The sequence below is a fragment of the Solanum verrucosum genome, unplaced genomic scaffold (assembly GCF_900185275.1).
Source record: "Solanum verrucosum unplaced genomic scaffold, falcon-dt-bn FXZP01000306.1, whole genome shotgun sequence".
In the NCBI taxonomy this organism is placed as follows: domain Eukaryota; kingdom Viridiplantae; phylum Streptophyta; class Magnoliopsida; order Solanales; family Solanaceae; genus Solanum; species Solanum verrucosum.
The window spans coordinates 725,928-752,095 of record NW_026020398.1 but is presented as its reverse complement, the minus strand read 5'-3'; the positions used below and the strand labels follow the sequence as shown (position 1 = coordinate 752,095).

The 26,168-nt window shown below is 30.8% G+C and overlaps 3 protein-coding genes and 1 pseudogene across 3 annotated transcripts; 1 reads left to right on the top strand and 3 right to left on the bottom strand.

The window, feature by feature from the left end:
* Window positions 1–1,273: 1,273 nt before the first annotated feature.
* Window positions 1,274–3,513, top strand: LOC125839602 (transcription factor bHLH92). The gene is made up of 3 exons (XM_049518593.1): window positions 1,274–1,616; window positions 2,019–2,315; window positions 3,390–3,513. Exons 1-3 carry the CDS (start codon window positions 1,305–1,307, stop codon window positions 3,483–3,485), a joined length of 705 nt encoding a protein of 234 aa, XP_049374550.1. The 5' UTR covers window positions 1,274–1,304; the 3' UTR covers window positions 3,486–3,513.
* A 2,012-nt stretch (window positions 3,514–5,525) lies between these two features.
* Window positions 5,526–8,104, bottom strand: LOC125839605 (40S ribosomal protein S15-like; annotated as a pseudogene).
* Window positions 8,105–9,210: 1,106 nt separating this feature from the next.
* On the bottom strand, window positions 9,211–10,265 carry LOC125839603 (histone H1-like). The gene is made up of 2 exons (XM_049518594.1): window positions 10,129–10,265; window positions 9,211–9,996 (listed from the first exon to the last, which is right to left on the bottom strand). Exons 1-2 carry the CDS (start codon window positions 10,201–10,203, stop codon window positions 9,490–9,492), a joined length of 582 nt encoding a protein of 193 aa, XP_049374551.1. The 5' UTR covers window positions 10,204–10,265; the 3' UTR covers window positions 9,211–9,489.
* Window positions 10,266–20,120: 9,855 nt separating this feature from the next.
* On the bottom strand, window positions 20,121–24,861 carry LOC125839594 (uncharacterized). The gene is made up of 6 exons (XM_049518587.1): window positions 24,443–24,861; window positions 24,196–24,333; window positions 21,944–24,020; window positions 21,503–21,618; window positions 21,271–21,383; window positions 20,121–20,461 (listed from the first exon to the last, which is right to left on the bottom strand). The coding sequence occupies exons 1-6, from the start codon at window positions 24,828–24,830 to the stop codon at window positions 20,354–20,356; spliced, it is 2,940 nt and encodes a 979-aa protein (XP_049374544.1). The 5' UTR covers window positions 24,831–24,861; the 3' UTR covers window positions 20,121–20,353.
* Window positions 24,862–26,168: the final 1,307 nt, after the last annotated feature.

Below are 26,168 nucleotides of genomic sequence, written 5' to 3'. Positions count from 1 at the left end.
AAAATAACTATGTACTATTATATTGACTTGTAGCATACACGGTCCAATTTAATTATTAATAATATAAAATAATCCTTCCTTCCTAGCTACTTCTATGATTAATTATTTGAGCGACATAGTGGTAGTTTGGTCATGAATATTTTTTATTTTTTTTGGAGTTGAATTTTAAAAATTATGTGTGGTCATCAAATTTTAGAATTTATCATGAAGTTGGATATCGAAATTTGAAAAATATTGAAAAGTTATTTTCATTTTTCTTCACTCTAAATCATTCACAAAAATTAATAAACAATTCTAACTTGCATTCATCACCAAATACAACTCTATTTTTTAAATATCACTTTTTTCACTTTAAAAATAAAAACCCACGGCCATATATAGGGGATAGAGTTTTTTACTTTAAAGTTTGAGTTATACACACTTTACACTAATTCAAGTTAAATTCTAAAATTTAAACTACAAAGTATATTCTAACCTAAAAGTGGACAATTTCGCCTTATACATTAGTGTAATTATTTTGCATACATATATAACAAATATATTATTCATTCAGCTTAGTGGTGTAACCGTATATATAGAAGATCAATTGAACATCTTTTATCAGAAAATAACAAAATTATACTTTATTAATGAAATACTTCCACGTACATTAAATTAAATTTGAATACGCTTATCGGAATTTCTTAGCACACTACTAGTTCAATTGTTATACCAGATTCATAACTTTCAACTAACTTCACTTTTCGTGTTTATTTTATGCATTTTTTCTTCAAACACTTCCAAAAGAAATGAAACAATACATGAAGTTTAGTGTAATATTCAAAACCATAAGAAAAATATTTTACTAAATCCTTCAATTGAAGCATGTGCAAGTATCACTAACTAAAAGAATATCAAATAAAGCCAAAAGTTAATTTAGTGGGAGTTTAAATTATACTATTTTACTTTGTAAAGATGTGGATTTTAGCACAATAAAATAAAACATTTCCTATCAAGTAGAAGACTTTTGACCAATTATTGAATCAAGGAACTCTACAAGACAAATTAAAGACCAAGTCACAACATTATTTGACCACATGTTAAATGTGAATTTATCAAGCCATATGCTAAAATCCACCAAATCCTGTCATATATATAGAGATCCTCAACAATTGGATTATTTTTATGCTTACTCTAATATGATAAAAACAACATGTCGTATCAACAGAAAGTTCTGAAAATATTTCCTTTTTCTTAGATGGTAATCGTTAAATTAACCAAATTTTAAAATTCTCGATAAAAGGAGAAAGAAAGAAAAGGCTAGTATGGAAGAGTTCTTTCAAGTTTCTTGGTTTTGTGATGATGAAACTAATAATAATAATTTTGTGGTGAACAAAAGTGCTTTTGTGAGTTTTGGGAGCAAACCAAATGAAGGATTTGGAGTTTCTAGCTATGGAAATGTATCGATGAATCGTCAAAACATGAACAAGAGGATGATTGAGTTCTTGAAGAAGAATTGGAGTCCCAAAAATGGACAAGAGAAAGTTCATAAACATATGATTAAAGAGAGGATTAGAAGAGAAAAACAAAAGCAAAGTTATTTGAACTTGTACAAATTGCTTCCAATGGGTACCAAGGTTAGTTCATTTCCATTACCAAGAAATTCCACTTCTTGAAAAAAAAAACGTGAAACTTGACTTGTCAGAAATGTTTCTCACAGACTTTCCTTTGAAAATTTCACATTTTCGACTATATTCTGATGAAAATTTTCCATTTTTATTAGTGTTTTTCTATTTTCTTGAATCAAATTTCTAGGTCTTGTACTATAAAAATTACATTTATGTTATATTCAAGCATTTGATATTTGAAACGCGATTACTATCTTAGTTATTCTTAATTTTTGTCATAGAAAGTTCAATATAAGAGTCTAACGGTCACTCCATCCCCGGTACTCAAATCGGAGACCTCTTTTCATTGCAATTTGTGTAACACTTTTGTTTAAGGTTCAATTAACAAGTTCTCATTATGATTAATTGTAGAATGAGAAAAATGCTATAGTCCAAACAGCAACAAGGAGAATTGAAGAGCTACAAAAATACAAGGAAAATTTAAAAAAGAGAAATGATGAAATTCAATTGATTTTAGCACAAAGTAATCAAGAAGAGGAGGAATTTGAGAAGGCAAAAATCAAAGCAAAAGTTGGTTATCCAATTTGTGGTGTAGATTCAATGTTAGAGGTTCTCAAGTGCTTGAGGAATTGTGGAACCAAAGCAACTTCCATTCAATCAAGTTTCTCTCACCAAGAATTTTCAACATTGATTGAAATAGAAACTAAGGTAATATATTATTCAATTACGAATTCGATAGTATCAGTAATTTTGATTCAAACTCTATATATATATGATTAAAAAACTCTTTTACCAACACTTGAGGTCATTGTATTGCTCTATGGAAGTTGGTTGTGTTGAGACCATTAATTTGAGTGTTAGCTTAATAGGAAGTGTTTATCTTATATTTCCTCTGTCTAAAATTATCTATCGTAATTTCTAAAAATAGTTATCTCAAATTATTTTTCGTTTAAAAGTTCAAAACAAAATTAATTGTTTTTCTCATCTTATCCTTTAATAGTTGTTATTATTTTTGAAGACTACAAACGCCTCAATTATGATGAATACTCAAATGGCATAATACATAAGCATGACCCTTAACTTGGCGTCAGCTGACAACTATGACCTTTAACTTTGGATGTGCATAAGTAGGCACTTAAACTTGTATAAAATTAAACAAGTAGACACACTTGTCCTACATGGCATAATACACATAGGATACCACGTAGGACACAAAATTGTCATGTAGGGTGCCATGTAGGACGAATGTGTCTATTTGTTCAATTTTATACAAGTTTAAGTGTCTACTTGTACACATCCAAAGTTAAAGGTCATAGTTGCCAGCTGACGCCAAGTTAAGGGTCATATTTATATATTATGCCTACTCAAATACAAATGAAGGGTGAAATAGTTATAAATCTCTCTTAATTCAAACACCCTTAATATTATTGTTCCTAGGGGAGCTTGTGAAAAAAAATTCATAACAAATAATTTGAGTGAGAAGAATTATAAACTAGAAGTGTAATGTTTTCTTCTTATAAAATGTTATCGACATTAATTTGAAGGGGAAAAAGAGAGATGATTATAAGGTAGAAAATCGAACTCTCATCAATAGGATTGAAGTTCAAATAGTCAGTCAATTAAGTTACTAAAATTTTCGATTTAAATTAGTCGGATCAATAAGTTTCTGATAACGGAAATGTTCATGGCTTGTTCCTTTCTTTCTTCCTTTGTTTTATTTTTTAATGTTTGTCAAGTTTTCTCATTCATTGAGTAATTTATGGTCAATTTTTTTTGTGATAGAGTGGAGCAGCAGAGATAGAAAAAGCAGTACAAAATACTCTATCTGAAGTTGAAAGGAACTTGTACTCATCAAGAAATTTTTATAAGTCTATCTGAAGCAGAGATAGAATGACTTGATAATTCTAAGTCACACAAAATTATGCAACTTGTACTCATCAAGAAATTTTTATTTGGTGTCTCATTTTGACCAATTGATCTACTAAAAGGACTTTCCCTTCTTTTTCCTCCTAATTTTATTTTATCTCTATCTTTTTGTGGTCTCAAATAATTGAATGTTAAATATGAGGGTAACTAAATTTTTATTTGGCGTCTCATTTTGACCAATTGATCTACTAAGAGGACTTTCCCTTCTTTTTCCTCCTAATTTTATTTTATCTCTATCTTTTTGTGGTCTCAAATAATTGAATGTTAAATATGAGGACTAGTTACGAGCATCGATATCCCAAAAATAAAACACACATGTTAAGAGAGTTAAGATACTCTGAACCGATTTGGATTCACTGATTATAAATTGATGATAAGAAATAAGTATTGATATACATTTTTTAGGTGTTGGAACTAATCTTATAAATATGCAATTTGGTATGTGGATTGAATTGAAATACAACGAAGGAAGTTTGGATGAACTCGTTATGCCCCTAACTTAAATTCTTGGTGTTAGGGTAAAAGTGAAACAATTCATCAAAAGATTTGACTTATAAGTCGTAAAACAGTGTTTACAAAATGAGTAGATAACCCTGTAAAGATTATCCAAATACCCCCTACAACTACTAAAATATACAACAATAATTATTATTCTCAATCTTGAGCAAAATTAGCTATGTAAGGGCATCTCCAACCCTACCCTCTATTTTACTTTTCAAATATAGAGTTTTCTATTTTTTCATACAACCAACTCCAATTCAATTAATTCTATATCTTACTCTCTAAAAAAAATCTTTTTCTCTCTCCTCAATATTATATTATTATTTTTATTTTCTAATTTCGTAATATAAATATTTTTTTCTTTTAATAATCATCCTATATAATTTTCATGCTATATAAATTTTAATTTTTGAAATTCTTTATTTAATATTAAATTATATTTTATTTTAAATTTCTAAAGTACAACTACGAATAATTGAAAAAAGAAATCGACAAGCACAATAGTAATTACAACCACAACTTCTCTAAATCATACACTACATACTTCCTTTTTTGAATATTGTTAAATCCAGAAACGTACTACTGAATTACTAAATTATTGTTGTGATTCTTAAAATTATTATGTTATGTATTGTATTGTATTGTATTGTTATCTTATATTTAAATTATTATATTATGTATTGTATTTTTAAATTAAAATTTTTATCTTTTCTTTTAAATTTTGTGCATTTCTTCATAGTGAAAATTAATAATAACATCAAATTATATCACAAAGTGATGAAAATTAAAAAAAATATACATATTATTAATTCAAGATGAAAGTAGTATATATTAACTAATATATTTTTTTAATGTATATTACATTTTAAAAGAATTACGAATATTAGAGATTTAATTAATAGTCTTAAATGAAAAATAATATGTTAATTACAAAATAATAAAAATAATAATATAATATTCAAAAAGTGAAATAGAGAGCATAAATAGTAGTTCTACAAATAATTGGAAAATAGAGGGTAAAATAGAGTGCTTGGAGAGGGCATTCTCTATTTTACTCTCCAAATACAGAGAATAGAGTGTAAAATAGAGTAGGGTTGGAGATGGTCATCAATGTATATGTCAATCCATTTAAATCCATCTTAGTTTAATATAAAATCGATATAACACAGTACAATAATTTTTAGTACAAAAACCAAGTATAATAATTTTTAGTACAAAAACCAAGTATAATAATTTTTAGTACAAAAACCAAGTATAATAATTTTTAGTACAAAAACCAAAGACAACAACATACCCAATGTGATCCCACGAGTGGAATATAGGAGGGTAGAGTATATTATAATTTTTACTAATCCATCAAAAACAATGATATTCATGAACAAATAAGAGTTCTACAGTAAAAAACTGTTTTAAATAACTCATATGTTGCATCAAAATTGTTTTTTTAAAGGGCGTTGACAAGGCTAAAACAGAAGAAAAATAGACAGGTGGGAAAATCACTTGAGTGGTATGAACCTTGACGAGTGAGTAGCACCAATACCGGGTCTACCGTGCTTGACAGGCTTATATGAGATAGAGAACTCGGCCAGGTAGTGGCCGATCATCTCAGGCTTGACTTCAATCTGATTGAAGGTTTTACCATTGTAAATTCCGATAACACTTCCAATCATTTCAGGAACGATGATCATGTTCCTAAGATGAGTCTTGACAGGCTCTGGCTTTTCACCTTGTGGAGCTTCGCGTTTCTGCAGAAAAAAATGCATCTATTAGTAGCTGCTGATGAAAAAGATTAATGCGCAATATGAATATCTGCTAAGAGTAAACAAACACTGACAAGATCATGGAGACCTATCAACAGGAAAGGTAACTCAATAAACCAAGTAACTATACATTTCAGTAACTTGGGAGAAGCTTTGTAGACCCAGAAACAGCTAAAACCATCACTCCATACATCCCCAAGATTACGTCTATTTTCATGTGTTGAGAAAATTGTCATCATCTTCACTTCAAGTCCACTTATCAATTATAATCAGTGTAGAATATTTTAACCATGAAATCTTACTAGTAGTGTTTCTAAATCAATCTCTGTCTACATAGCAATCAATCATATACACTAAAAAATATATAGGACAGGTTTTAGATCCAAATATCTAGTATGTTATGCTCAAATCAATTAACAATAATTCTCCCAACGACACGCTAAATTAGGCATTTCACTAGTAAAGTCACCGAACTGAATTAAACATTACACCACATCGATCACCTCCATCTGTATAACTTACACAAAAGGAGGTGAATATGGAAAGATTCTTAAGACTTAAGTCATTAGGTTGATGGAGATCTAAACCAACTTGTTTAGTACAAATTCAACACTTAATGATTTCACCCTAAGTAGGGATGGCAATGGGGCGGGGCGGAGCGGTTGCGGGGCGGGGCTGAGCGGTTGCAGGGCAAGCCCGCTTAAACCCGCTAAGATCTCAACCCGCCCCGCTCCGCCCACATAACATATTTTGTTATTTTCAACCCGCCCCGCCCCGCAAAAACCCGCCCCATCCCACATATTTTGTAAAAAACTTTTCAAATAATAGGCTCAATAAGTTTTCAACTTAAAAAATTAAAATTTTGTTAACTATTAATCGCTAAAATTAACATGTAACATTATTTAAATTTTTAACATTACGATGTTTTATAACTCTTTTAGATATGTCAGCAACAATTTTTTTTTGGTAGATTTGAATTGGTTACATTTGATGTAATAACAAAAAATTAAATGCCAAGTAGTGAGATAATTTTTTCTTTCTAGTTTCTTAGCCTTTCAAAACAGTTTACGTAAATATTCATTTTTACTTAAAACTCATCAAATGGCAATGGCCCAAATAGGTGCAAAACTGATACAGAGAATTTGTGTGAATTACGACTTTAAACTTATTCCAAACCCGCAACCCACCCCACCCCACATAAATTTTGAAATGATATATTCAAACCTGCCCCACACCCGCAAAGCTCTAACCTGCCCCGCCCCACTTACACAATAACCCGCCGCACCCACTCCCGCCCCATTGCCATCCCTAACCCTAAGTTAAGCAACTCATATAAGACTTAGAGGATCAAAATGACAAATTTTACTTCAGCTCAAACTTGGTGCTGCAAGGGTCTCCTTTAGGATGAATATCAAAGTTGATAGAAGTTAATACTAACATGTATACAGGCCAGAGCGAAAAAAGAACACGAAACACAATATGCATGAACGTAAACAGTTCAGATTTTAACAAGAACTCGAAAAGTTTTTTTTTCAGCATGTGACTGTTGTTCCTTTGTTGATAGAGCATACAAAACTATTTCATACATAGCAAATGTTATAAAAGCAAAATGCATCACAAGGTGAATAGAAGATAATTAACAGACAGATATATCCATACTAATTTACTATGAAAGGTATAAGTTTTTTTTTCCGATGGGGGGGGGGGGGGTTCAACATGCCAATGATAGTATCAAGCACAAATATCATATGCATACCGCCTTCCGCAGTTTCTTGATCAGAGCCATTGGCTTCCTCTTCAAACCTCTCTAGAACCTGCAACAAATCAAATTCAGACGTCCTGACAAAAACTGACACAGATGCAACAGGGATATGCTTGGCATCAGAATACAAATGTATGCTTAACATAATCTTAAGTCTCAGAAATATATGGATATAAGTTATATATTGGAGATACAGGGATTTTTTACCATATGAGGCAACTACTGGTCATTATCGAAGTGTTAATCAAACAAAAATGAAATATGTACATTTTGCAAGCAAACAGAAAATTAGATACAGTTAACAGTATGAACAGTATAATTCACATTATTTTGCTATAAATAAAGAAGAAATGAATTAAATTGAAAAGAAATTAGCAAAAAACCTTCTACGGGGACGTGCATTGAAGAGCTTGACGAGCTCGTCAGTGGACATGTCGAGAAGAGAATCGAGATCAACGCCTCTGTAGCTAAACTTCTTAAACGTCCTCTTCCTTGGCTGTCCGGTCGTCACATCGGCTTCAACGTCCGCCATGGTTCTGGAGATGGGAAATCGGAAACCTTTGCGGCGGAGGTAAGCGGCGTTAGGGTTTTTTGGTGGACTATGAAGTGGCGTTTGAGCTACGATAAGGTTTTGTGCTCAATGGGCTGTGATGGGTCTAATTTCACGAAATAGGGCTGGGCCCAAAGTACCTGATCCATGATCAATGACCAAATATTGCTTCCTCGTCTTTTGGGTTTCCGACCCGATCCTAATTAAATTTGGATAGCGTACTCGAAGACCCATTTGAGAGCAAGGATTCCCAATATGATTTTTTCCATACCTCAAACTTCGAGACTCGTATCTCTGGTTAATGACCAAAGATTGCTAACTTCCTTGTGTGTATATTTAGTTTTAATTTTAAGTTTTTTCTAGGGTAAGAATTAATTATAACTTATTGTAGTTAGCTAGGCAGTAATTTATCTAACCAAAAAAAAGGTAAACATTAGGTGCATTTTGTAAGGTATACCTACTATTTTGATTTATTTGTAAAATCAAACAATTAGACGTAAAAGAAATTCAATTTTTAGAAAAATTGCACATTTTTAACAATTTTTAAAATAATTGAACCAAAAATCTATCGAAAACAATTTATCTAACAAAAATAAGGCGGACATAAAGTTATGTAAACTTTGACACTCATTAATCCACAACTATTGGATGCATTGTATTTTTTAAAACAATAATTTTTTTCTCTATGTTTTTGAAGAAGATTCAAGAGCAAACACTTTTAAAAGTACACATTAACTATATTTTTGATTAATTTTGTAAATTCAACTAAAAGATTTAGCTTTGAATTGTTATTTGTAAACTATTGAAAACTAATCAATTATCTAATCAGCTTTTTCTTAATTTTTATTCATTAAATTCAGTTCTCTTTTATCCATTATCATCTTCTTGTGGAGGGAAAATTTTCAAATAAACTTAAACAAATATAATTAACACAACAATAATAATAATAATAATAATAATATAAATTGTGTAATATCTGTTAAATTAAATGTTACAGCATATGATAAAAGATTCATGGACAATTATACTAACTTTATGTGCCATTGGCGTAAATGGATAAGAACAAGCATAATTAAGGAAAATGACATCAATTAAGCAAATTAATTAACACAAATAGAAGTAATTTCTGGATTAAAATAATATTACTAACACTGTTCTTCATTTCTTCATACAAATCTGTTACTATTAAATGAAAACGACAGAGCACAAGTCATACTCCTAAAACAAACAAACCCTAACAATGGAGAACGAGTAAAAACTGCAAACAGAAGGGGAAGAAGAAAAATGAAAAACTCATGAAGAAAAAGGGTGGATTTAATATCATCACTAGAGAAATGTGAAAGTAATTTACAGATTCAAACACCCAAATTCAGAATAATTTCTTCATTTCTTCGCTTTCTTAGCCGGAGACTTAATAGTTTTCGGCTTCTTCACAACTTTCTTCGCTGGAGTTTTCTTCACCTTAGCAACTGCAGCTTTCTTCACCGGGGTTTTCTTCGCTTTAGCCGGAGCAGCAACTGGCTTCTTCGCTTTCTTTGCTGGTGGTGCTGCCGCGGGTTTGGCTTTCTTCACCACAACCTTCTTCTTCGGGGTTGTTGCTTTTGGCTTTGCGGCGGCAGCGGCGGTTGAGGAGGTGGACTTCTTCTTTGTTGCCGGAGCCGGTGCCTTCTTTGGCTTCACAACGGCGGCAGGTTTCACAACAGGGGAAATCTTGAAAGAACTCTTGATTTTAGTGAGTTTTCCTGAAGCAACAAGTTTCTTCAATTGAACCAACAAGAGCTTCCTGAAGTTTGAAGGCAAACCCTTTTGCTTTTCCTCAATGAACTTGGCTATCGCCACTTGACTCGATCCAGTTCTTTCCTTCAACGTTGTTATTGCTTCAGATATCATCTGCAACACAAACCCCATCATTTAAAACATCAAATTAACAACCCCAATCATAAATTGAACTCAAAAATTCCAAAAAGTACAAATCTTTATCAAAAAAAGGAAGAAGAAAAACAGAATTTAATATCCTAATACCTCAACATAAGGAGGATGAGATCTGGGTTTCTTCGGGGCAGAAGTTTTCTTCGCAGATGCAGTAGCAGACACCATTGTTGCAGCAGAGCTTAATTGACGCTAGATAATTTGTACTGTTTTTTGAGTTATGAGAAATGATGAAAATGGCTCAAACTTCGAATGGTATTTAAAGGGAAGTAATGAAATCTGATTGGTTAAAATGAGAGTGACGCGGATCGATATAGATTTGAATCTCAGCCGTTCGATTAAAAGATATCAACAGTTTAGAAGAGTCCTAAGATCGACTACGCGGATCGAACAAAATGGTACCTTTTTCTATTTTTAAAAATATATATTTTCCTTTTTTGAAAAAAGAAAAGAATTGGGGGTTTTGGGATAAAAGTAAATTTTTGGGGGGAAATGAAGGTTAAATAATTTGAATTATAGTTTTAGGATTTTAATGAGATTTAATTTTTAGGATTAACTATTATGATTCGGATATGGTTTCAAAAAAATTCTAATATTGCTTTATATAGTTTTATTTTTCACTATTATACATTAAATGTTTTTAGTAAAGATACAAGGAATAAATTTGATTATTAAGAAATAATGAACATCATGTATGATAATTTATTTTTATAATGAATAATCAAATTCTTGAATTTATTTTGCAATGAATGATTTAACAAAAAAATATATTACAATAAATCATACACATACATTGTACTTTATGTATAATGAATTTATATTTTATATGAATTCAATAAATATGATACATAAGTTAGTAAGATATAATAAATTTGATATATTCATTGTACTCAATGTATAATAAAAAAATTTTATGTGAATTCAATAAATATGACACATAAATTAGTAAAATGCAATGATTTTGATGTAATCAAAATTAACCTTCATTAAATCTCAAAATACTCTTTAAATTAATAAATATTAATTCATCGATTAGATAATATTTCATAGTCCCACATGTATTAATTTAGTGAGGGAGGACTTATTGTATTCATATTGAATAATTTTTTGTTTCTATCAGTTGAGGTAATTAGTTTGTGATTTTACTTCATCTAGAATCTTGTACAAACATCCTTGTGTAGTACTTACTTTATTGAACTATATTGTTGATATTCTGTATTTGAAAGGCAATTTTTTGTACCATCCTAAATATATCTATTATTTTTGTTCGATTTACTTAAAATCTACTTTTTTATATATATAAAAAAGTTCGAATATAAGAATTGCATTTTTTATTTTAAATTGACTGAAAACTCGAAAAATAGAAGTCCATCATAGAAGGTTATTAAGAGTTGAAATTAGTTAGTTATGTGTGCCGTTAAAAAGTTAAAATTATATGTGGATTGATTGTTGTTCCAATTGATTGAAAACATCAAGATGAGTTCGTAATTTAAATTTTAAGTGATTTGAAATCAATTTGAATTAAACTTCAGAAGAAGCTAACAATAGATTAAATCTGTTTTTATATAATAGTGCATATGAGTTTATAGACAGATTTTACACAAATTTATACACCTATATATAATGTACATGTCTTGCATATAAGTGTATAATATTATATAAAAGTATATAAACGTCGATAGACAAACTTATCCCGCAATTTTTTAGTTGTAATTTGTTCAAAATCAAACCAAATATCCAAATGACTTCTCATTTTGTCAACAATATCCTTAGATTATCTCTAACATGTCTAATAAAACAACTCCAAATTTGTATTTTCGAAATTCAAATCACTTATTGAAGTTTGTTTAATGGATTATCTTCAAATACAATTTTCACCATCAAACGGAATTGATTTATTGAACTAATATTTGAATCACAATTACTGATTCAAAATTATGTAGAAAATGTATAAAATATGTAGTTTGGATCTCTTAGTCAATATATAGAAAATGTATAAAATATGTATATTATTATATGGTTAAACGCCTACTTAAAATAACTTGGATCACTCGAGTATTTTCTAATAACTAAATTCTTGCTAATATTACCAATATCCCTTTATTGTTATTTCTATACCCCCTGATCATTTTTTTTAGGGACATATAATATTGCAAATAAAATAAAATAATAATAATAACACTCACAACACTTTATTGCATTTATGCAGCTAAATTTTAAGTTTTTAGTCGCATAGCTGACAATTTTCTTTTAGTAGTTGTTAAAACATAGGTATACAATATCATACAAAATTTTATTTTTTCCCGTTACAACAGTTTTAAAATTTGATATACAATATCATACACTAATATACAAACATTATATAAAATTATAAGAGATGTTCATATATGTATATACATCATTATACAAAAATTGACTTTACATTCTTCCATAAATAAATTCAAACACCAAAATCACTCAAAAACTACGTCGAATCACCCTAAATTCTATATTTAGATTCCTTAATATGTACTCAAATCTTTTGCAACAATATTCATTTGAAACATAACTTAATTATTTGTCGAAATTCAATTTCAAATTTTAAAACTTCGAGCTTAAACAATGGTTACTAAGATATTTCTACTTCTTGCTCACATTCTCAGCCTTAAATGACCATGTTTTTCAACTTCATACGACATTCTTCAATGTATTTTATTCAACAAATTTACTCTATAACTATTGCAAACTAATCTCAAATGAACCAAATCTCCATATTGAAGCCTTTTGGACTATTGTCAACTAATTCCAACAACATCCATTTAGATTTGAACATGCATGTTTCCTTAAAAAAAAATACAATATATTTGTGAGGCCTAGATATAACAGTCATGATGACTTAAGTTGAAAGTATTGTGTTAATCTATGTTGAAAAGTATGTTTTGAAAGATTGTTTGGGTTAGGAAAGAGAAGAATAAGTTGTAATTTACACAAAAATTAGTATAAAGTGCAGAAACCTCAACAATTTGGGCGCTAATTATATCCTATTTCAAAAGTTTCCCGAATTACAATAATCTCGAAACACTAACTTAACCTTCAAGGTCAGATAGTGCTACAGTGAACATCAATCCACTATCTACCTCAAAATTAGCCTCACAAACTACTAACACTATTATTCGCGTAGCCCTTTTTTGTTTTATGCTATTTCATCATAGGTTGTCGGAACTTGCTTCTTAGCGCTACGTGGGAAGAGAACTTCTCTATTCAGCCCCCATTCCATCTGTCTTGGTTGATTGGTTAAAGAGAACGCTTTGATAAGACTGTTCTGCTTTCAGAACTCGCGGATACATTGCTCCTTCGCTCAATACATAGGAAATACATAAGTTATTTTTCAGATAGTATAAACTAGATTCATACTGATTTAAGTTTAAAATAATTGAGATTATGTATCAATAATAACATTGTATCAGATATATTGTACCCAAACAAAGTTGTAAAGTATCTGATAAATGTGGAGTGTTCTATCCGAATGTTAAGAAAGAGAATAGGAAAACTGATTTTTTATAATTTAAATAATAATTTTTTTAAAAAATTATGTTATCTTAAACGTATAATTACCCAACTTCGGTCGAACTAGGCAAGAAACCAAAATAGGGCCCAATTTGGTAGCATTGTTGTCTGACCTAATATACAATATATATTTGTATTCCCTTTTTTGAGATTTTCTTTTAAGTTAAAGAGTTAATTACACTAAATACCTTTAGGGCATGTTTGGAAGGACACCCGATAATTGGATTTGGTGTAATTGGTGTAATTACATTGTCTTGTCCTGTTTGGAAGGATATGTAATTACTTGGTCAGCAGGTAATTAGTGTAATTGGCAGGGGGTAATTACATTCTACAATTCACAGGCATAGGCTTTGAATTGCTTGTAATTACATGGTGTAATTACCACCTGATTACTTTTTAATTATAATTTTTTTAATTTCTATTTTTATTATTTTGTTTTAATTTTTTTTACTTCTATTATTTTAAGTTCTTTTTTTATTTTTATTATTCTAAAAATTTGTAAAAGTTTATTTTTTATTTTATATATTTCATTTTCTTCTTGTTCTCAACCTTACTTTACGTGATTCTATGTAATTTTCTCGTATTATCTATTTCTTTATGCCATGCTTATTTTCTCATTAGCATAATTTTATTAGTATTCTAATTTTTAAATTAAAATAGAATTTATTGTTAAATAAGGTTATAGACTTACGTTTTCTTTATTAAGAAAAAATAAAAATAAATCATATTTATTGCTATGTTGAAATTTGTTATAAGAGTATTATGTTAAATTTTTTTGTTTTGAATTTATAACCTATGTTATATTTTCAGTTTCATTTGTTTTAGTAATATTGAATTTACATTGCACGTCATTTTTTAATTAGACTTGATAGATTATATTTTTGTCAAACATTTAATAATTTCTGACATTTTATTTATATATTATTCTTTTTATCAAACATGCATTTCAATATGTTCGTAGAAACATTATATTTTTAGTTGTTACGATCAATTCAATTGAAATATATTAATTTGAAAAAATATAAATCAATTATTTTTTCATAATATTAGTTACAGAAAATATGTTTATTAGTTAATATATTTTCAAAAAATAATATATGTCTTAAATATTTAATTTAATGTCATTTATAAAGTTTCTTATTTGTCTAGTATAAATTTTAAATAATTAATTTTTATTTTTAAAATTTATTATAATTTTATGATTGCAATTGACATCCAAACAGAACATGTGTAATTACACTGTGGCATCCAAACAGGACATGTGTAATTACACTGTAATTACACTGTGGCAACCAAACAGGTCAGTGTAATTACTAGACAGTGTAATGACTAGGCTAGTAATTACTATCCTAGTAATTACACCAATTCCAATTACCAAGTGGCTTTCCAAACAGACCCTTATAGTTTATACTATGATTTAATTATGGATAGATTCCATATATCTTAAAGTCAAACACATACACTCCTTATATTATGAATATCCTACACTTAGACCCTCTATAATGTAATTTATATTTTTCTAAACATTTAAACTTGTTAAAATTATATATAAAAGAAACTTTATCTAAAAAAATATATTGAAGATAATTTAGAAGTGAAATAATTAATAAAAAATAATAATTATACATGATAAAATTTTATAACTAAATAAAATTATAAATAACTTATGTATTTAAAGTGCAAATAAAATTATTAATGATTTATGTTCATTTTTATTTATGAGTTCCGGAAAATAAATGTTTCAAAAGAAAAAAATGAGTACTCTTTTTTTTTCAATCAAAGACATGAAAAAATAAAATTATCTTATTTTTAATACTTCATAAAAAATGTTAAGGTAACTAAAAACCTCGTTTAGAAGTGTTAATGGTTTAATTTGACAGATTATTCTAAGAAATTATATGATATTTGGATTACTCTATTCTATATAATTAAAATTAAACTTCTAAAATTAGAAAATGTCTCATTTAATAGGTAAAAATACCAAGTTTTACCATCACACATAACGTGTAATTAAGACAATATTTGTATCTTTATTATGACAATTTTTATTTTATTTTTTGGACATTTTATTGGTAGGTTATAGAAGAAATATGGGAGCAGATGAAATGTGAATAATTAGAGTTTGTTTGCTGTGCAGGAAAATATTCAAAATGTTTTGATTGATCGTAAGTCGCTCAATTTAAATCCGCCTCTAAAATTACTTAACTACACTCCTATACTTACCTTAATATCCATTTATCCATACTTATTTCAAAAATTTCAAAAATCCCTTATTTACCTATGTATCCCGCATGTATCCAGTGCACAACACTATGTATCCCGCTATGTGGAATGTATCAAACGCTATATATCCCGTGCACAACGCTATGTATCCCGCTATGTGGAATGTATCAAACCTAATGTATCCCGTGCACAACGCTATGTATCCCGCAAACATCATTTTTAAGGGATTTTTGGTAAATAGAAAACTAGAAGGGATAGGATGTTATTTAGTACTTATAATATGTGGTTCCTATATTTTATACAACATATTTTCCCTTTATCAAAATATTTCCGTTTTGAATGAACAACCCATTAGAGGGCCCGATATAGATATGGGTAATTCACTGGTGGAACAGATCTGTTTTTGGGCCAACTTTTAGGCCCAAGACTTGTAGAGGTATATTTTTAAGAGAAAATTTCAAAAATAGCAAACATAATAGACATAATAAAATTCTATAGCTGTAATTTTAATAATTTCATTTCATAGCTTTAGTTTAGTTTGCTATGGAGGTTGCGGCTGTATATTTCTACTCATTTGTATATTTCGCTTGTAAATATAAAAATATAATAAGTATATACCAATTATGTATTTACATATTTAGGAATTATTCAGAACTTTGTTTGTATATTTCACTTGTCAGTATATAAATAAGGTAATTTATTATAAAAACATAAATCGTATACGGGTAAGCATATACAAAATTTTGAATTTGTACAGTTCAGAACCGAATTCTACAAATTCTAAATTTATACAAATCAGCGAACTATACAAATCAGACGAATTATACAAATTAGACTAAAAACAAGATATGACGAACTATAGATGTGAATTAAAATTTCCCTAAACAATAGCTAAATCATTTAATATGGTTTAAATATTTGTTATTTCCTACTTTAAATGAGTTTAGATTTTCTTAAAAAAGCTAACTAACATGATTTTTAATTTTGTGTGTTATTTAATTTTTATCTTTTATTACTTGTGAATTCAGCAGATATAATTCCAACGTCAATAATGAAAAGTTAAAACATACTGAATAAAAGACATAAATTTTATTTCATTTCATATAATGATAAACATATTGAAATGAAAAATCAAAATCATAGATATGATTAGCAAGACCTAGTTGGTCAAACATCGAAACTTTACAAAGAATTTTACTCATCCTTTGAAGGAGTCAAATCACTTCCAAGGATTTCAGATGAAAAAACACCACCACGCTCCCCTTTTAGCTTTGCCAAAGCTTCATCAACTATCTCAATTGCTACTTTCAGGATCTCTTCCAGCTGTTGAAGCTCATGATACTTCAGTTCTTCCACGGGAGCTTTTAGCAATCTTTCAATGTTGGTAGGCTCCATCTTGATTTCCACAGCTAAACTTTACTTTGAGGAAGTAAGAAAATGTGATGTAGAATACCGATGTCACGAGTGTATTTATAATGTTAAAAAACCACATTATTTGATAAAAATGAACTCATGTACAATAATTATGTTGCCATAAGCGGTAGCAAAATATCGTGGATTCCTTTTTATTTGTTTTAAGTTGAGAAAAAAATATAGTATTTAGTGCATTTCCACGTCTAGATCCTTTGTATAAATTGTTTGACCCTCAATTTTGGACTTTCACATTTTTAATTAATTGGTCAACCTTCTGCAATTCAAAATATAGTAAAATAAGTATTTATAAAAGCCAAAAATATTTTAAAATTATTTTGACTTTTATTTTGTCGTTTTAAGCATACTATTCTAATAGAGATGAGATAAATTTAACATATAATTTCAAGTAATAATTATGTCAATCAACTGATTTGAAAAATCAATTTATATTCAAAACAAATCTTTCATCTTGTCAAATTATTGTCATTCACTACTTAATTAGTAATAAGTTCATTATTGCAAATGATTAGTTACCTTGTTGAGTCAAGAATTTAACTCATTAACTATCGAACACATGGGCGAATTTAAATGCTAAAAATGGTACATGTGAATTCGTGATGTTTTCATAAAACTAATTGTTTTATATGTATATTTTTTTTATAATTAGTATATTATTATCTAATGACACCCATGTTACAAGAAAGCTAAACAATTTAATTGATTGAGTGTTCGAGATATTTATCTAAAGGACTAGGGGATCAATTGACTCTTAATACATTTTTTTCTTTTTTTTAAGGGTACGCTCCTATACTAAAAACTTTTAAATCCACCTCTAAATTCAGATTGACACAAAGGAAGAAACATATTTCCCCATTATCAAAATATTTCATTTTGGATGAAAAGCCCACTAGATGGCCCATTATAGATGTGGGAAAATTCAGTGTGGAACAGATTTGTTTTTGAGCCAACTTTTAGGCCCAAGACTTGTAGTGGTATACTTTTCAGAGAAAATTGCGTTTCATAGCAATAGTTCCTTTTGCTATGGAGGTTGCGGCTGTATATTTTTACCTGTTTGTATATTTCACTTGCGAATATGCAAATAGGGCAAGTATATAAATTTTTTGTATTTATGTATTTAGAGATTTTTCATAACTTTGTTTGTATATTTCACTTGACAATATACAAACATGGTAATTTATTATGAATTCATAAATCGTATACAAATAGATAGGGTAAGCATATACAAAATTCTGAATTTGTACAATCCAGAATCGAATTCTACAAATTCTGAATTAATACAAATCGGCGAACTATACAAATTAGGCTAAAAACAAGATATGAAGAAATTATTGATGCAAATTAGAATTTACCCAAACAATAGCTATATCATTTAACATGGTCTAAATATTTGCTATTTTACGCAATTTTTCCTACTTTTAAATGAGTTTAGGTTTTATTAAAACAGTTAACTAACATAATTTTTAATTCCTTTTGTTATTTAATTTTTATCTTTTATTACTTGAGAATTCAACACATATAATTCCAACGTCAATGAATGAAAAGTTAACACATACTGAATAAAAGACATAAGTTTTATTTCATTTCATATAATGATAAACATATTGAAATGAAAAATTAAAATCATAGATATGATTAGCAAGACCTAGTTGGTCAAACATCGATCTTTATGAAGAATTTTACTCATCCTCTAAAGGAGCCAAATCACTTCCAAGGATTTCAGATGGAAAAACACCACCACACTCCTTTTTTAGCTTTGCCAAAACTTCATCAAGTTTCTCAAGTGTTACATTCAGGAGCTCTTCCAATTGTTGAAGCTCATGATACTTCATTTCTTCAATTGGAGTTTTTAGCAACCTTTCAATGTTTGTAGGCTCCATTTTGGTTTCCACAACTAAACTTTACTTTGAGGAAGTAAGAAAATGTGATGTAAAATATCGATATTATATGTATATTTATAATGTTAAAAAGCCACATTATTTGATAAAAATGAACTCATTTACAATAATTATGTTGCCATAAGCAGTAGTTTGACGAAGAATTTTACTCATCGTGAATTCCTTTTATTCATCTTCGACGAAAAATAAACTTCCTTAAAAATGAGAAAATAACTCCTCCATTAAAATGAAAGTCGAGAAAACAAACTCCGCAACCTTCTAGTTTCTAAATTCACCGACTCCTTTCCAGGACCCACTCATCCAACACCCCCAACCCTTATCCCTGGACCATCATAGCCCTGAACGGCCAAACCCTTACTCCTCATCACATTCCACCATTAAATTATGAATAAATACTTCTGAGATAATATTTTACTTATCGAACACTTAAAAAAACTAAATAAAAACCCTCTCTTAATCATGGGAAGGATAGATTGGAGAGTGACGATAAGAAATCCAATTAATCTTAGATAAGCATACAAGTGGGGTGCAACTCAGTTGGCGAGCTATACATACTTTTATCATAGTTGTGGAGTTCAAAATATAATACAAAATATATATAGAAAGAGAAAAGAAAAGAAAAGAGTTTTTTATTTTATTTTTCATTCGATATTCGAAGTCTACATTGGAATTGACAAAATTCAGATCACACACTGTAGGACCCATTCAGGGGTGACGATCTATAGCCACAACAAAAATCTAAAGCCAAAAAGAGAAGTAAAGACAAAAGTTCAAACTGGTGGACATCTTTTATATTCTCACAAGATCATCAAAATAAAAAAGACCAAAAATGATTCCAACAAAACTCTCACAAAGGCACTTACCATGGAATATATACTACTGGTCCAAAGTCCAAACACAAAAAAAGATCAATATGCCTCATAATGGAAAATAATGTTGTTTATCAACAACTTTTTCTTTTTTCAAACAATTTTTCTCATGTTATCTAATTAACATTTCAAAAGCCTTATGATAACAAGTACATTCATCTATACACACAAGATGATCACTAAAAAGAACTCTCAAATCTCAAATGTCTAGAATACCAAATAAAGAAAAAAGAAACAAAGAATTTGTGAAATAGCACCCAAAATCTTATTTACAAGATGGTGGAATAGCTGATTTCTTGGTTTGGTTTCGACGATCCAAACTCGGGACTTGGTGTGTGTTCTGATGAGTTCTTAGAACCCTAGTTTCATCCGCTCGTCAAGTTTTAGCCTTAAATCGCCTTCTTCAGGAACCTTTCCACCACTCTCCAACATTTTGTGCCACCAAGTGGATAGTTCATCCTGTAAGGAATTAGAGACGGATTTGAGATTTAAAGTCAGTGGATTTGCAATTCATTACGTGTACAAGTTTCTGTACTTTATTCACATCCATATGGCCCGAGTCGAGAGCAGTTAACTAGATTCACTCGCGTAAGGAATCAAGTAAAACCAACTCAAGGACAAGATGCAACATCAAGCTAGATTAATTGTGATCCCAAGTCAAAAATTATGAATCTATCAAAAGGATTACTTCCTTAAAGAAAAGAAAAAAAGCACTCTCATTTGTTTCAATATGTTTGTCTTAACATAATATGACATTACATTCTACGTATCTTTAGTTAAAGACTACAAGATTCAAAAGTCTTCTTTACTTTCTTAAACTTCATGCCAAGTCAAAACTAGACAAACAAATTGAAACGGAGGGAGTACTTAACATGATATGACTACATTCTACATATCTATAGCTTAAGACTACAACATTCAAAAGTCTTCTTTACTTTCTTAAACTTCGTGCCAAGTTAAAAAACCAGACAAACAAATTGAAACGGATGGAGTACTTAACATGATATGACTACCTTCTACATATCCATAGTTTAAGACTACAAGATTCAAAAGTCTTCTTTACTTTCTTAAACTTCGTGCCAAGTCAAAATCAGACAAACAAATTGAAACGGAGGGAGTACTTAACACGATATGACCCTCACAATAAAAACTATCACTAGAAGGTCCATAAAAATTGGTAAGAAAGAGAATTAAACTAGAAAATAACAAGCTCAGAGACGTAGGAATCTCCGAAACTATGTATGATGTGTAAGTAAAAATTATATTACCTCCAAAAAGTCTTGGTTGGAGATATACTGGCTTCCCACAGGGCATTTGACTCCACAGACATTAACATATATGCAGTTATTGGAATCTCTCTCTAAATTTTCTCCTTTTAGACCTGTGGATTCCATAAATAGGAAGACGTGGCAAACGTAAACAGATAAAAAAATAACTATCTATTCTGCATTGAAAGATGGAAGAGAATTTGAAATGAACATTAACTACTATAAAGCTTACCATTAATGCATGCAACATAATATCCTGTACCCGCTAGCCCTGCTTCCGACCTCCCTAGTCTCAAACGCAAGAAAAACCCGTCCAAATGCGATAGTGAAGTGTGGGAATTCATCCATCTAAGGCAACCAAACAGTGTAAATAGATGTAACAAGTGACTACCGGTGAAAACAATGCTGAATAAATTCATTTGGGGCAAGAAGTATAGCTTTAGAACCTCTATATACTCGAATCAAAACAACATATGACGAGTTGTGATAATAGATCAACACTGCTTGTGCAAAATATTATGTATGTCACTGCATCTAACACTACTAGCTTAGTATGTGGAAATTTTTTGAACTCTCGTTGCTCCTTACTAGAATTTAAACTGCACAAATTCCACATTTAAAGAAGTAATAAACATGAAATTGATATACTGAGTTGCATAGATGATTTGCTTACTTGAGAATATCTATACGAGACAACCGAAGACCCCTGATGACATCAAAAATTCCTCTTGGAACATCTGCTATCTCTTTACTAACAAAATTGGAAGAAATTATATTTTCTTTCAAACTGTTCTCCGTAGAATCAAACGCTCTCTGCTTCGGAACTTGATTGGAACCAGAAGTTCTTGCAAACAAAAACTGTTTTCTGTTGTGCATTAGGTCACTAGATGATCTATCTCTACTGTGATGAACACGATTAGCAAGTTCAATGGGATGACCTTGCTTTATTTCAAGTTGGCAAGGCAAACATTCATTGCCAGATAAGACCCGCAAATTGTCGCTCCTGTTTGAAGCTGAAGTTGGGCAGGAAATAGCCCAATGATCAAGCTGAAAACATCTAATGCACAAACAAGAAGATTCCTCAGCGCCTTCGTAAGCCCTGATGCTTCTAATAAGAACTTCCAATTCAGATTCTATCACCTCTGAACAGTTGCGTAAGTCATGGCCACTTTTGCCACAGAAGAAACAAGTTGTTCTTGTGTAGCTATACTCATTTCTTGTTGAAAAAGGTCCTATGAATTTAAGGGCATCCAATCTCCTAGAAAACAGTGAGGCCAGTGCCTCTGACTTCTTGAACTTGGCTGAAGATACAATAGGATGCAGATTATTCATGGACCTTTCATAATTATTATCACGAATCTCTTTCGAGCTGGCTGCAACATCATCATATTGGTCTTTATCCGAAGTCTCCTTTACATCGGAGCTTGCCTGTTCAATCCGACACACCACACTTGTTTCATGTGTAGTTGGCTTGGAATTATCTATGTTTACAACAGTTCCAGGAGTTTTGTTGGAGAATCTAGTAATCCACAGGCTACGAAGAGACTGATTTCTACTAGACATGTCATATTCAGATGAATGAGAGGTATTTTTTTCCTCACAAGTGCTGGTTCTAAGTCTAGACATCGAGTCATTAGAAGCTTTGTTTTCTGCTGAAGTGGTTCTACTAACCTCCCGAGGAGCAACAACTGCTGGTGTAATCTGAGTTTCCATCAGTGGAACTTCCTTGCAAGCCACTGTAGATTGGTTGGAGTTGTCATTAGACATTAGCATGTGTGCATCTAACATATCGCCTCCCGGATGGCAGGATATTGGAGGAACATCAATGAGGATTTTGTCAGCTGATGAAAGCTTTTTAGGCTCTCCCACTGAATGATCCTCTTTCGGTATTTCTGTTTCAGACACCTTTAAGGTTGGACAGTATAACGACTGAAATACAGAACGGAACCCCATTGACCTGCTACCGGAATCATGATCTTTATCATACATAACAATTTCCTGATGATTAGTCTCTTTTCCATGACTTTCCTCATTATTAGGAGTGAAGGTGAGAGCAAGAGTAGGAGACCCTTCAAGTTTGGATTTAGACAAACCCTTTACCATGTTTGAAATCCAAGTCACAAAAGAGCTATTATGTGCAACTGTCGATTCTGTGGCAGGATCTCGGTGCATATCCGTTCTGATTCGTTTACTTCCGACAAAAAACTGCTGCTCAAAGTGCCAACGTTTCTTACCCTTTGGGTTTAACCCTGTACTGTTGCAGCTTTCTACACTCTCATGGCTATCTTCCTCATCATTTGACATTTTGGTATTGGAATTTCCGTCGGACAATGCTTTTGCTTTGCCTTTCCTTCTATATGATGAGGACCTGCTATGTGTTGGAGGAGTTTCAGGTGGAACAGAACTTCCCTTAAGAAGTTGCTCCACATTCTGATCACAAGTCTCGATAATCCCTGGAAGATGTACATCATTCTCATCTGTGCACTCTAATGCTGGGAGACCGGTAGATTCTAATGTGTTGTCTGCTTCCATTTTGATTGGTGAATTTGGAAGCAGACATGCAGGGGCCTCTGAGTCTTTGACAGTAGGAATTAGAGCCTGACTGCCACCGGAAACATCTTCATTTCTACACTTATCGCTAGTCGAAATTTCTTGATTAATTTTCCCTGCTAGAGGTTCAGTGGTTCCCATATCAACCTTGGAACTGGCTCCATGTAGCAGAAATCTCTCCGTTCCAAAATCTCCTTTGCCTGCATTAAAACAAGTGAGTAAATAAGACACATGTTAGGAAATTTGGATATCTTAAAGTCTAGCTGGCCATTCTTTCGTCAGTCGACTAAATCAAGATGGTGTTACATACGCCCCACAATCTTAACATAACAGACACCATTAGGAATAAAGTGAGTTTAGGATAGAAGACTATACCTGCATCCTTTTCACAACTTTCAACTGTCAGAACACAAAAACCCTTCTCAGTATTCTTCACATTCTCCTCATCTTGATCAGCGTCTACCATATCAACTCCGTCAGCAGTGTTCATTATCTTCACTTTGCTGCTGCAGCCTGTCAGATGACTATTTACTCAGTGACTAATAATATAAAGAAAATAAACGTGAGCAACACCGCCATAAATATGGTGCTACTGTATACATGTAACGGGCAATAGCCTTACCAATTTCATTTCCACTTTTTAATACCATTTTATTGGTCTCCAACCTTTCTTGATCGATTATCTTCTCATAAGCAGCATTTTCATCATAAGTCCCCTTAAATCTGTCACTTTGTGATGGTGCGGTAATCAAAGTGGTTGGTCCCACATTCCACAGACGAAAAGGTTTCTTGTCAGCTAAGCCACTCTCAGCACATTTGAGGCTCAAACCTTTACGAGGGGACCAAACTAATTCCGATAGGGGATCAGATGCTGCAAATGTCATACCCACGGTTGAGCTTGCATTTACACCTGCACCTACAGCGTCTTTTAGCTTCGCATAAACATTACGAGTGGTTGTGCAACCTAGAGCAAGTCCTAAATCAATATCATCGTCGTTGAAATTTGTCATCAGCAAGACAGACTACAGCTTGTAATGAAGCCTGATAAAAACAAATATATATATCTCAGTCAATTTCAGTAAATAGCCAAAGAGTCCATGCAAAACAAGTATTTAAATGACAACTACCAAATCACATGAAAATCTTCTCTGGGAGACGACACAAATAAAACTACGTTAGAAATGTTTCTCGAAACATTTTTTATCATTTCCTGAACTATAGTTCATTCTGCACCACAACTTTCCTTTTTATAGCTGTCATCAGCATTATCAAAGTGATATGCTACTTCTATAGTGCATTCTTTTTCAAAAGAGATAGTGACTTCTTCCACGACTCGAACCATCTTACACTGCAGACTCTTAATACAACCCCATCTTCCCAACACCACAAAATCTGGAATATGCTACTTTTATGGTGCATTCTTTTTACAAATACAGATCGAAAAGTATTATAATAGCAAAATAAAAAACATGGCAAGCATATGCTACTTTATCTAATGCATTCTCTTTTATCATAGATTCAGATTCAGCACAACTTGGTACTAAGATTCCTCTTATCTGCAGTTTCCAATTGAGCAACCAAAATATATCAAATTACAACATCTCATGAACTAATACTTCTATTAACTACCCCGATCGACGCGATGGTTCAAATCCTTAGCCCTTAAACCAGTGCTAGCTTAACCACTCAGATAACCTATATAATGCGAATTCAAATTAGTTGGGCAATGGTTCAAGATATGTCAATTTAGATTTTCAGATCAATAACTAGACATTTCATCAACTAATCAACTATGATTAAATATCATCACATATAACAAAACCAATGATTTAGCTCATGCATAATGTTGCTAACTGCAAAAAATAAGACAAAATATTCAACAAAAAAAAAAGAAAAAAAGATTGGTCTTTTAGCAAGTTTCAATAGTTATGAACTACAAAAAAAAAACTTTTTCAGTCTTAAAGACATCAAAAGATGATTTTTAAAAAGCCCTTGATCAAGAACTTTTCAACTTCTTCTACAAAAAGTATAAATAAATTCAAACATATTAACAAATCCAGAAAAAATATTCATTATAGCATATTCTAAAACTTTCAAGTAAAAAAAAAAGAAGATATTAAAGAAAAAACCCATGATTCAAAATTAACTAACGAAACACAGAAATCTTAGTAGCTCAGTTGATTGACTAAGTAAACACAATAAATAATTCCCTTTCTCCACAAGAAGAAGAAGGAACAAACCATCACATTAATTAATTATTTTCACCACAAATCATAAATTTTTATGGCTAATTAATCAAGAAAACATAACAACTAAGTATTAATTCTTATAAATTAAAACAAATCAAG

Excerpts from the sequence above, each read along its gene's own strand:
- LOC125839602 (XM_049518593.1), top strand. The coding sequence starts at position 1,305 with ATGGAAGAGTTCTTTCAAGTTTCTTGGTTTTGTGATGATGAAACTAAT. Across the intron at positions 1,617-2,018 it reads TGCTTCCAATGGGTACCAAG|AATGAGAAAAATGCTATAGT; the intron begins GTTAGTTCATTT and ends GATTAATTGTAG. Across the intron at positions 2,316-3,389 it reads TGATTGAAATAGAAACTAAG|AGTGGAGCAGCAGAGATAGA; the intron begins GTAATATATTAT and ends TTTTTGTGATAG.
- LOC125839603 (XM_049518594.1), bottom strand. The coding sequence starts at position 10,203 with ATGGTGTCTGCTACTGCATCTGCGAAGAAAACTTCTGCCCCGAAGAAA. Across the intron at positions 9,997-10,128 it reads CTCATCCTCCTTATGTTGAG|ATGATATCTGAAGCAATAAC; the intron begins GTATTAGGATAT and ends TTTGTGTTGCAG.
- LOC125839594 (XM_049518587.1), bottom strand. The coding sequence starts at position 24,830 with ATGACAAATTTCAACGACGATGATATTGATTTAGGACTTGCTCTAGGT. Across the intron at positions 24,334-24,442 it reads AAAAAGTGGAAATGAAATTG|GCTGCAGCAGCAAAGTGAAG; the intron begins GTAAGGCTATTG and ends GTCATCTGACAG. Across the intron at positions 24,021-24,195 it reads AAGTTGTGAAAAGGATGCAG|GCAAAGGAGATTTTGGAACG; the intron begins GTATAGTCTTCT and ends GTTTTAATGCAG.